Consider the following 12,008-nt stretch of genomic DNA (forward strand, 5'->3'; position numbering starts at 1 on the left):
TAGGTACACATGTTTCCTTGTCAATGATCAAGAGAAGAATTCATGAGGATAACCTCAGAGGATTCACCGCAAGATGCAAAGCCCTGGTAAAAACAGAAACATAAAGTTCTGAGGACTGATGAAACTAAAAACAACCTCTATCAAAATGATGCAAAGAGAATAGCGTGAATAAAAGAAGGAACAGCTCCTAAGCCTGAGCCCAGTATCTCATCTGTCTAACATAGTGGTGCTTCTGTTATGTTTTGAACATGTATGGCTAAGAATGGAAGTGGCACGCTGGCAACAGGATGAAGGCTGGGTATGCAGGAGCATCCTGTGTGCTCAGAACCTTAAACATAAAACCCAGTCACATAGTCTCAGTCTGACTGAGCTGCATTGCACTTTAAAATGAGACTAAAGACAGAGATAGAACCAGTAGGACTGAAAAGGACTGTGCTGAAATGACATCTTTTGTTCTTAGCTTAATTAAAACCTTTGAACATTGATGATTGGTTTTACTATTGTATGTCCTCCTGTAATTAACAACATAGACCAATGAAGCTAGAATGTCTGTGAATACTAACCAGTGGGAGTCCAAATAGAGAGGAATGAAGACAATGTGTGCTATAAAACTCAGTGCTGTTTGAAAAGCAACCAAAAGTTTTTTTTTTCTTGTTTATAGTTGAGATTTATTCTGAAGGTTTTCTCCTCGGCAGGAAATGAACTAAGGTCAATGATAAATTGAGGACTGTAGTTGCTGAAAGAAGCACCGCCTCACCAGACATCATCATAGCTATTAAAAGTCAATGAGAGAGAGAGGAAGATGTATACGTTAGCCCCACTGAGACGGTTTTAAAAAGCACTTTGTTTCCTAGTTTTCTCTTTTTCTCTGGAGAGCTCAGTGAAGAGGGAATTTAAGATGATGTATGGATGTTGAACAACACTACAACTAAAAATTCAGACTGTGCTTCTAGTACAGTACCCGTCCAGTTCCAATGTTCAACGAGCATAAAGCGGAGGCCAACAGCAGATGACTTAATGAGCTGTTCCTGTCTCTATCTGTCTCTATCTGGTATGTTAATGAAACCTCCAGTCTCTAGCAATCCAGGAAACAACTCTAGGTGTCTTCTACCCATTTGTATTTAAACCTTCATTGGTGTCATAAAGTGAAAACAGAAATTTAAATGTAATTTAAAATGTCATTTGCAGAAAGTTTTTCTCATTGTTCTGTGAAGTACAAACACATCTACAAAGACTACGAAGGTGTCAAATGCAATTTTGGCAAATGTGATTGCTGACGAGTGTGTGTGTGTGTGTGTGTGTGTGTGTTTGTGTATGTGTGTGTCTTTTAAAAAACAGCCCACAACGCTTTCACATTACCTTTCAGAGGATAAAGGAAGGGCTCTCCATCTGGACCCAGGAACGACGTGCCATCATCACCATCATGTTTGGGGTTGTTATCTATGGAGGTGTTACCACCTGAAAAGAACAAGGATGGCAACCGCAACACAATTAAGTGACAACACCTCGGCGCCATAGTCACACCAATTAACACAGTGTGTAGTCAATGGGAGCTGAACAAAAACATGTAAGAGCACATTTCACACATCATCCACGTGCAAACACAGAGATTTCATTGGTTGTGTGTGGCTTTCCTAGCTGCCGTGTGACCTGCTTTAATCCCAGATTTTTTCCATTTACAGCACGTTTGCATTTATTTACTACACACTTTTCATTCTTGCATTCTTCAGGACAGTAACAGATATTTGCATTATGCTTACCGGCTGTTTCTTTTCATTTACATTTGTTTCTTTTCCTGCATTATGCTGTGTTCGACTCATTGCCGTAATCACCCAGTTTTCTACTGGGGATCATTAGTGCTCACAGAGCTTAAAGGTACTGTACACACTTACAAGTACATAGAGCTACACAGTATTATATTTTGATACTGTGTACACAAATTAATTAAACATCTCAGAAAAGCCTTGGAAATCTTTTAGGACTAACCTCTGTAGCCTCCACCACCGCCCCCGGACATACAGCCGCCCCCGCCGCCCCCGAAGCCGCCGCGGGTCTGCCAGAACTTTTGACAGGCTTGCCCTCCCTGGCCCCCTAGCACCAGCGGCCTGCCACCCTGACTGACGGGAGCACTGTCATTCCAACCTCCGCCTCCACCTGTCACCAAACACACATTTCATATGATCTGAAATAATGTACTGTGTTGTCAAGCGCTGCATGTGTGTGTGTGTGTGTGAAAAATGAAAACGGGGAGAGTGACAGATAAAGAGTTCTTACTTTAAGTGGGTCGGATGTTGTGAAAAATGTACAATGTCTATGAGCACAGACACACATAAACCAACTATCAAGCACATTCACACAGACAACAGTGGCCTGTTAGTGATAACAACATGAGGTAAAACCACAAGAAACAGAAAAATCCCATATAAGAGACCTGGTCACACAAGATTGAAGTTATAGCTAGTTAAAACTAATCCCTCCCACATTCCCCAACACTAGCTAATTTAATTTTCCCCTTTTGTTTTTCACCTTCTCCTCTGAAGCCTGACAGATCCAACAAATGGGGGGGTGGGGGGTCACACACACGCACACACACACACACACACACACACACACACACACTGCTGAATATTTCATTTTTCATTCACAAAGTAAACTCTGGGCTTTGTGAAGATGTAAAAATCAATATCTTATGTTTTCTGTGCTGTTCGTCAACTCTGAGCTCATGAATAATGGAGTTGTGACCAGCGATGACGGAGGGAAAAGTGCTTGTTATGAATAATCATGTGTAGGGTCACGCAAACACATGCACACAAAGCTGAGCTGCTTATAAAACGTACGTATTAAGACAGAAGTAAACACTTTCAGGATGCTGTGAGTGGACGTGTTTACACAGGTACAGGCAAAAACACCTTCACTTCACATTATCTGTTGACAGTGCTGTAATGGGTTAGTTGTAAAAGTAATTAGTTATTAAAAACCACAATTCATTTTTTATTATCTTTTTATGTATTATTGTCTACATATCTGGTTTATTCCATGTCCATACATGTGCAATAAAAAACACACATCAAAGCTGTGTGTATTGTACCTGCTGCATTTGACTTCCCATTGCGTCCTGGTTGGCTGGGGTCATAGTCCATCTGCTCCAGCTGGGTCTCTGATTGGCTGCTGTAGCCCCGGCCACCTCCTCCAGCAGCGATGATGAGGGGGATGTACGCGTCTTTGTCCACCTGGGTTATTATTGGTTACAGTTATATATTCAGTAAATTGAAGCTTCTGCTCTATTCTGTTTAGGAAAGAACACTGTCCGTCCAAAAAAAACAGTCACCACCTGAATTTAAATAAGCAAATAGTAAAGAGCCTCCCACTGGATGTTTACTGCATGGATGATTATGTTTCAGCTGTTATTTAACCCTAACTGATGCAGTGATTTCAGCTTCTCATTTCTTAAACAACCATATCTGAAGATGCATCCTGTGTTCGTGAAAAGATGTTAATCTGTTTCAGAAGGGTCAAATTATTGGCATGACTCAAGTAAAGAAAACATCTAAGGAGACTGATGAAATTACTAAAACTGGGTTAAGAACTGTACAATGGAAGAAGGTCATGTGGTCCGATGAGTCCAGGTTTACCCTGTTCCAGAGTGATGGTGCATCAGGGTAAGAAGAGTGAAGTGATGCTCCTATCATGTTTAGTGTCTACTGTACAAGCCTGTGGGGGCAGTGCTATGATCTGGGGTTGATGCAGTTGGCCAGGTCTAGGTTCAAAAACATTAGGTGTCCATAGAATGAGGTCATCTGACTACCTGAATATACTGAATGACCAGGTTGTTCCATCAATGGATTTTTTCTTCCCTGATGTCACGGACATATTCCAAGTCCATATTCCACACTCTTCCTGAGAGATAAATAAGTAGATTTATGGTTTTATGCTAAATATGTTGCTAGAAGACATCAGACAGCTGTTTGGGAAAAAAGGGAAACTGCTTGGCTCTGTCCAGAGGTCTAAAAAGAAAAACAAATCAGCCACCCTTACCCTTTAAAACTAATATGTTAATATGTTAACGCCATGTTCATTACTATTAGCAGTGGTTAGATGACAAAGCCAAGTTTACTTGGCCACTATTATAATCTGTTATCTTATATATAGTACTGCTTTAAATACTGATAGTAATTAATGCAATGCAATATATACATGTATGCATATACAGTATTCTATTATATACTGTAAATATGCGATGGATATTTTTTGCTCTGTGTAGTCCCTAAATATCAGCTACAAAAATATCCTCCTGTCCCTGAGTGCTTTAGAGACTTGGGAGACTTTAGCATCTTCTTACCTTGAACACATATGTAGCCCCTCCACCTCCTCCTCCGCCCCCTTTCACTTGAGTTTTATTCACCATCGGGCCACTCTGTTCCAGGCAGATCTTATTCAGTATGCCGTTGGACTGCAGGGAGCGAGAGAGATGTCAGTTCACCGAAGAATTGCTTTCATGGATGTCAGTTGTGTACTAGGTGGTTGAGCAGTTGCCAAACGCCAGCTGCTGTGTGCAGGTTTTAGGATTATAATGGCGAGCAAATACTGAGCAGAAACATCCAGATGCACACAGAAAAAGCAAGGACCAATGTTCCCCTTGAAAGACAATTCCAGTACTCAGTGACTTCCTGTTTATCCTCTGTGTTTTTCATGACTGTAAATTTCCAGTTCACACTAAAGGATTAACGTTACTGACTGAATAAGACGTTTATGGGGCTGAGTTCTATGTTCTATACTACGAGAAATAAAGCTGACAGACAGTTGCAGATGTGTAAATATGTCAGTCAAAAAAACGACATTATGAATTATTATTTGATTATTAATTATATGTTGTTCTATTGACACTGTTCTACATTAACCAATAAAGACAGTTCGGAGTCGTTGTGGTTTCACTGTTCTTTCTCAGCAATACAGCCTCTTTATAAAAATGGAGCTGGACGTTTTGTTGGCAAATGATGTTAGATGCGGGGACTTTGCCATAGCTGAGGTTTAGTGAATTGATGTGTCTGTCTTGTGTGTGCACTCATGCTGAACAGCCTGGAGCCAGTCCTACTCTGAGAGTGCCAGGGCATACGTTTCCTCCTCTCACCCCGTCTGAACCTCACACAAACACACACTCACAGTCACTTATTGCTCGCCCAACTCCCTCATCTGTCTGAAACAAAACTCTGCAGGGCCAGAGGGGAGGGGGTGGCGTCACTTTAGTGACTGTGACTGATGGATAGAAGGGTAAAAGGCTGTGCATTCAAATGTTCTGGGAGAGTCTCCCTTACTCCTTCCCCTCCTCAGTCCGTTCTGTTTTTGCAGCATTTTAAAGTGGAGCTTGTGTCTGGGAGAACAGGAGAACCACAGAGAGGAAGTAGGTGTGTGTGTGTGTGATAGAGAAAGATATGCACGGAAGGAGCTGATATTTGTCAGGACACGGGGGTATCATTTCCCTCACCAGAGGGAAGCGCAGGTGTGAGAAAACACTGTTCTACAGCACAAATCACTTTCCGAGCGACCCTTCGGAGAGAGTCGATGCCTCTCGCTGTCAGAACTGGTGGGAAATAAGAGGAACCTTAAACGACTTTAGTCTGACGTTGGAACAGCCCAGTCCCTTGCTGCTGTACTGAGCGCTTCAAGACACACTCTGTTAAAAACTAATAACTGCATGGCAGTGGTGAGGACCCCTGCCTGCTAAGCTATACTTTCTGCCTGTTTGAAACAAAACCCAACCGTTTTCTGCTCTTTCTGAAGCACTTATATTTAAGTTGAGTGTTAATAGGACCGATGTATAGAAAAAACTTATGTGTTGACATTCCACAGTTGTCTTTGCATAACTCAAAAAAATCGTTTTTAGTCCAATAGCTTCTGACATTTTCTCATTAATATGGTAATGTGTTGAGTTAACATGTTTACTTGAATATACAGTATGTACACAACAAGGCACAGAAAGAGATGAGTTCCCCTGATGATATCCTATTACTATTCATTGTTTTTTCTTCAAGGACATAAATTAGTTGTGCAGACGACCAATTACCAATGATTTGACTCACAGTCATGCATTTGACTGCTTTGTCAAACAGATGCCACTGTGGCTCCGTTGGTAGGGCAGTCAGAAGTCACCTACGAACCCCAGGGTTTGTAATTGTGTTGTCCCAAGAAACTGAATTCTAAATGCTTGGTGCCTCAAGGGAATTAAAAAGTTAGATTTACTATTAAGAGAATCTGTTGGTAATTTCCTGTTTGTGGTTTGATGAGAGCCGAATTTCAACAACTAACCCATTTTCCTCCTGTTACAGTGGCAGGACCGGCCTAAACATGTAAAAGTTTAAATAGGACATGATGGATGGTTTCATTGGCGAGCAGAGGGATTGGGGTAGTTTTAGTCGCAGCGTTGTGAACTGTGAGGGGAAGTATGCTGAGCTACTGCCACTGAAGTAACTCCAGAGCGTAATGGATGACAGCCATTCCTGGCAAGAGAACACAAGTAAGCTTGAGAGAGGCAACGGGGAGATTGCTGCAAGCTTAGATCGGAGATTTAAATGGTAGTCGTTGGCCATAAAATGTTACGATTTAGAGCATAGGTATCCAAAGTGAGGTCCAGGGATCTCTCACGGTCTATGAGGAGGATTGGGAAGATTCTATATGGACAATGTGAAACAATGTTGACACTCACTATAAATTTGAATTCCTGTTATCTCGTCATGAAGTGAGGTGAATGAAATAATTCAGAACAATTTCGAGGCCACTGTAATATTCCTATATTGCTCAGAGAAAACAGACACATGGGGGAAAGTAATGAAGTGCTGTGTCCATTTGTGGGTCCATAAACAAGAAATATGTTTGGATCCTGTTTCAGAAACGTAAACGATGGCAGAGTTTACAGCTGCTTTACAATACACCTATAAACTGAATCTCTTGCTTTTATGATTTTAACTGCGCCGTACTTTACTGTAGGTTCTCATTTAGCACTGACCATCTATTTAACCGCATGACAGCTGACTCACATTAGGGCACGCGTCCTCTCCTTGTTGTCCCACCAGGATGTAAAGCAGCTCGCCTTTCCTCAGCAGGAAGTCTCCTGTTATGTAGACGCCGTGCGACCTGCTCATGGCCAGTACACTACGGCCGCCAGCTGCACCGTATGCTGTGATCCTGGAGTTGAACACAGACAAATACAAACTGTAGCACACAAACGCACACAACTCATTAGCAGGGTAATTATCTTAATGACGCCTGAAATGTGAGGCTGTAATTGTGTTTGAAAAGTTTTGCATGGGTCTAAACATGTAGAACTAAACTGAAGTTTTACATTTATTGCATATTATACAGTAGGTGCATGTCAGAAATGACATGAGGCTGATAATCAGGCCTCATGTATTTTCCCTGTGACTCTGTGAAGGCACAGCATGAAATAACACCAAAATTAATTTGGACACACTGAAACACACTCTTACCGTGGGTGTTTTTAATTAAAATGTTTGACCTAACATGGCACAGTATTCTTTAGCAAAAACATATGTACTCCAAACTGCACTGCACAGATACACATGGACACGGAGCGACAAATACACACTTTTGTAGCAGAAGACACCAATTTCAAATGCTCCAGTTTTCTTGCCAGGAGAAGAAAAAAAACTACTTGATTGGTTTTTGGGAGCGCTTCGATATTTCTCTTCCCTGGTGGTCGGGCTTGGTGGGGGGAGAGAGAATGTTGCCCGGTGTTCAGTAGCTACCTCAGCTGTTTGCCTAATGACTTTTGGGAGATGCAGAGCGCATATTCATCTCCGTGGCCGTCTGTCAGTTTCATTTACAGGCTCTGCCAGCTAAACCAGGCTGCATCAAGACCACAATTGTGGAGTTTGTTTGGAGACAGAAGGTGTTTTTCTAAAACTCCAGGACATGTGTTAAGACAGTGCTATCCATGCTGTTGTTAGATATTTTAAGACTCAAGGGTTTTGGCTGAGCTTAGTGCTGTGTTGTATGTACGATTGTTCATTTCTATGTGGTTGTGGGAGGCTGGCAGCTTTCTGTTTAAAGTGTCCAAGTCAAATTCAAGTTAAACGCCTCATGTTGTCATGTATGCCCACAGAAGGAGTATTGACTGGTGAACGGAGGTAGTGGATATTAGAGCAATAATCCTCGAGCAGTGCACAGTTTGAGGTCAAGGTGTTAGAGCTGATTGTTGAGGTATTTCAAAGCCTTAAAGGCCACCAACATAGGGATGAAGGTGGGTGGTTTTTGGATTTTTGGAGTCAGGTGTACAGTGAATCATGCTATTTAGCTGCCATTACTCCAGCCTCTGCGCCCTCCTGCAAGAATCTGATAGTGATATTTCTCAGTTTGCTTGTAGAAGATTGATGTGCTGCTGATGCACAGAGGAGTAGAAGTGGGTGTGAGGAAGAGTCTGGAAAAAAAGTGAGTTGCACTGTGCGTGCCGATGCCTAAAAATGACAGTTTAACCGTGCACTGTATACTGTTATGTGCTGTATGCTCATGAGCCCAAGCAACAAAGTGAGACCCTTCAGAAAGAGATAAAACTGTTGGAGTGGGCGTTGAATGAAATTTCGTTGTACAAATAATGGTAAGTTCTGATGTTTGTGTGCTGAGAGGCTTTATACTTTGGCATCAGTCCTACCTGTAGGTGCCAGTTTCTGGGACCCGCCACATTTGAATGCCTTTGAAGGGCCCTCGGGTGCCTACTGTCACGTTGACGTTGCTGTTCCTGTACGAGTTGAGGCACTGAGTGGGAGTCGGGCCTTCGGGGCCCACAGCCCCACAGGTATGAAAAATCCATTTTTTGGCTGCACATGAAGAAAAAAAAAAACAACAACAAACATTTAATACTTCACAGAGCAACCACACAGCTGCAGAAGCACACACGCTATATTCAGGATCATGTGCATTTAAACAAACTAAAAAACAACAGACGCATGTTTTGAAATCCAGCGTGCACCATAGGTTCATAACGCTGTTCGTCTCACATTCATTCCACATCACATTCCCCACTGCGCCACTAACACTTCAATAAAACCCAAATATACAGATATGAAGCAAATTATTACATACGGGGGAGGCTAGCTCCTAAATGGCAGCTGCTCATAAGAGAATGCTTCTGTCGTCACATTGACAACAGCAGCAGGGCACGTAGTGACAGGATCACAGGTGACAAACATTTCTCCCCATTTTCCGTGTAATCCCATGTGTCGGTGCTAATTGGAGTTCTTTTCACCGTAATTAGCACGAGATTAGTCTTGTCAGATGGACGTGGAAGGACTTAACGCTGCAGTGCTAAATCCTGATTTAAAGCTTGTGAACACAGCAGAGAGGAAGACACCAGGGAGTGAAGCATCACTTTCTCTCTTTCTTCTTTCTCCCTCGGCCCAACTGCGGAGGCACCGAGACTACTTATTATTCATTTCAGAGTAAGGCTGATTACTGCAAGTCTGACACCAGCTAAGGTCAAAGTCATTCCAGCAACAGGGCGACCCGCATGTCTGAGTTTCTGCTCAGTGTGATCGCAGCACTGTTTGTGATTAGATACTTTTTGAATGGGTGGACACAGGCACTGCTTTGTTTTTTTATCCTGTCACTTTTTGACTCTGAAAAGTGACAGAATACACAGGACAGAGAAGACGTGTCTCAGGAGTGCAACTTAAACTTACAATGCTCTCGCCACAACACCTTTTACTACTCAAGTTGCCTGTTGTGTAGTGCCTATTAGAGTTGAAGCCCAGGGAATGAGATCCCAGTATTTACCAGGATCTCTCTTTTCTCACTGAGAAAAATAGGAAGGAAGCTGGTATTTACCTATAAGCAACATCGTGAAAGTACACAGAAAAAAAAAGTGGAAAACTTTTAAAGCCACAAAAGAAGATTCATCCCAAGTTCAGGCTCTGTTTCGGTCTGGCCAGACGATGACTAGTATTACTGCTGAAACGCGGATGGACTGCATGGAGCCTCATATGTCAGTCTGAGCCTCATGATTGGTCTTGTCTGAGGGCACCCTGTGAGGGACCCAACATCAGCTCTTCATGCTGAACTCCACTTTGCCTTGCCATAAACATCTCTACTGAGTTTGGTAAAGTGTTGCCAGAAGAGACAATTTCAAGCAGGCAGATACTTTCAAAAAACACTTTAAAACACTATGGTAAGGGAACAATTTGGAGTTTAGCCTGGTGTTAGCAAATGCACTCCTACTGTAAAAAACACTGTTGTGAGGCGACTAGAGCTCTGTCTGGCTCCCATCCAGCAGCAGTAAATTGATCCCTCAAGTCAGTATTTTCACCACCCAACAAGGTAAAAAGAGTTAAGGCTGCTGGGAATAAATCCATCACTGGAGCAGAAAAGCCTCCAAAGCCAAATGGTGGTTTAGACGTAAATCTTACCGTACTTAATGGGTTACTCTGCGATGGCAATCAGTTAAGATAAGACATACCCTAAAGAGTGAAAGACATTTACTAAATTTTGTATCTAAATCGAGTTTTTTCTGATTCAGACATGTGCGTTTATGGCTGTGTGATCTCAGTGAATTCCTTAATATGCAAAGTGAGCTTGACTTTTTGACATGAATGCTGCTGGTGTTGAATTCCTCTGTTCGATTTCTCTCTCTCTCTCTCATCTCCTTAGTGTGTGGCTGATTTCACACTTCAACCCAGCTGATCGATTTTGTTGGTCCATCAACGCGAGTGAGTTGTTATGTAGACACGCACACACACACACACACACACACCAAACCACTCAGTCGCACACCTGAGCACAGCACGCAACTGGTGTAATGAGCCGTTCTATGATAGGCACTTGGCAGAACAAACAAACAAAAACAAGATGTGCTCTCACAGATGATAGTCCCATTTTAATAAGTGGTTGTGCACGCTGACCTGCAACACGCATGCAATGCACACACTCGTGCACGCAATGACACACACATCCATGCACAAACATCCCCGGGGAGACCCTGACTTTGCCTGACTGTTACATGAATCTCCCTTTCTGTGAACTTTGCCACCGGTGGTATGCCATCATCATAACAAACATTGGCCTCCATCAAAGAAAGGGGCAGTGCTCTACACTGTCATCAGTGAGGGATCGCATCAGTGAAGTCGAATAAGAGGGAGAAAGAGACAAAGAGTCAAGAAGACAAAGACAGAGACTCACAATTTAGAAAAAAATAAGTCTCTGATTGGATTGCTATAATGACGGCAGTGTTACAGCAGCCTTTGTCTCCTCTGCGCATTATTAGAACAAGACAACAGTAAACATGTCATTCTCTATAAATGACAAAAGCGCTCTGTAACAAGTAAACACGCACCCATTTATGCCCACGGTATGAATAGCTTTTAAAGTGCCAGAATGCAGCAACAATATTATTTCACTTTTGTGAAAAAGGTTATGAGGAATGTCGAAGATATTAAGTGTAACAGACGGATGGACGGTCAAATAGACAGACTGATAGTGCCCTCCTCACACAGTACAGGAAGGCATGTTGTGTCAAACTGTTCTTTGACTAAGGTTTAGTGTGGTTTCAGATCTATTCTTCCTCTAGGCTGGACAAAAGCTTACATTACACTGGAGCCAGAGCATGGGGCTCTGGCAAAACACTGCCCTATGAATAAGGATATCATCACCCTCCAGCAGAGAAAAATCCCTTGCACAACTCTGAATCGCTAATATTTTTTATGATTTCGTTGGGGTTTATGGTGAAACAAATCCCCTGTTTCGTTATCACTTGTTCAAACATCATGTTAGTTTGGCACAATCTACTTGTTTATTTGATCAACGTGACAAATGTTGCATCAACTGCTTTTATGTGACACGAAAAATTAGGGCAGATAGGACAGCTATATCAGATACAACTGACTGGTTATGACAAAAGGAAGAAAAAGAAAAGGCTCTGTCTGATTACCAGGCTATGACTAAGTCACAATTCATATACAGTAAAAACAGTACTGTTCAAAAGCCTGTGCTCTTTGAAAAGTTTGAAT

At 42.2% G+C, this 12,008-nt stretch overlaps 1 protein-coding gene across 1 annotated transcript in view; it reads right to left on the reverse strand.

Moving 5' to 3' along the window:
- Window positions 1–12,008, reverse strand: part of alk (ALK receptor tyrosine kinase) — a 62,128-nt gene that overhangs the window by 19,179 nt on the left and 30,941 nt on the right. The window contains exons 8-13 of the mRNA XM_026356442.1: window positions 8,663–8,828; window positions 7,032–7,179; window positions 4,340–4,450; window positions 3,089–3,230; window positions 1,987–2,154; window positions 1,360–1,458 (exon numbers count right to left, since the gene is read on the reverse strand). Of these exons, the coding sequence (XP_026212227.1) occupies window positions 1,360–1,458; window positions 1,987–2,154; window positions 3,089–3,230; window positions 4,340–4,450; window positions 7,032–7,179; window positions 8,663–8,828 (834 nt within the window). The remainder of the gene's footprint in view (window positions 1–1,359; window positions 1,459–1,986; window positions 2,155–3,088; window positions 3,231–4,339; window positions 4,451–7,031; window positions 7,180–8,662; window positions 8,829–12,008) is intronic.

This window comes from Anabas testudineus, chromosome 12 (assembly GCF_900324465.2).
Source record: "Anabas testudineus chromosome 12, fAnaTes1.2, whole genome shotgun sequence".
In the NCBI taxonomy this organism is placed as follows: Eukaryota; Metazoa; Chordata; class Actinopteri; order Anabantiformes; family Anabantidae; genus Anabas; species Anabas testudineus.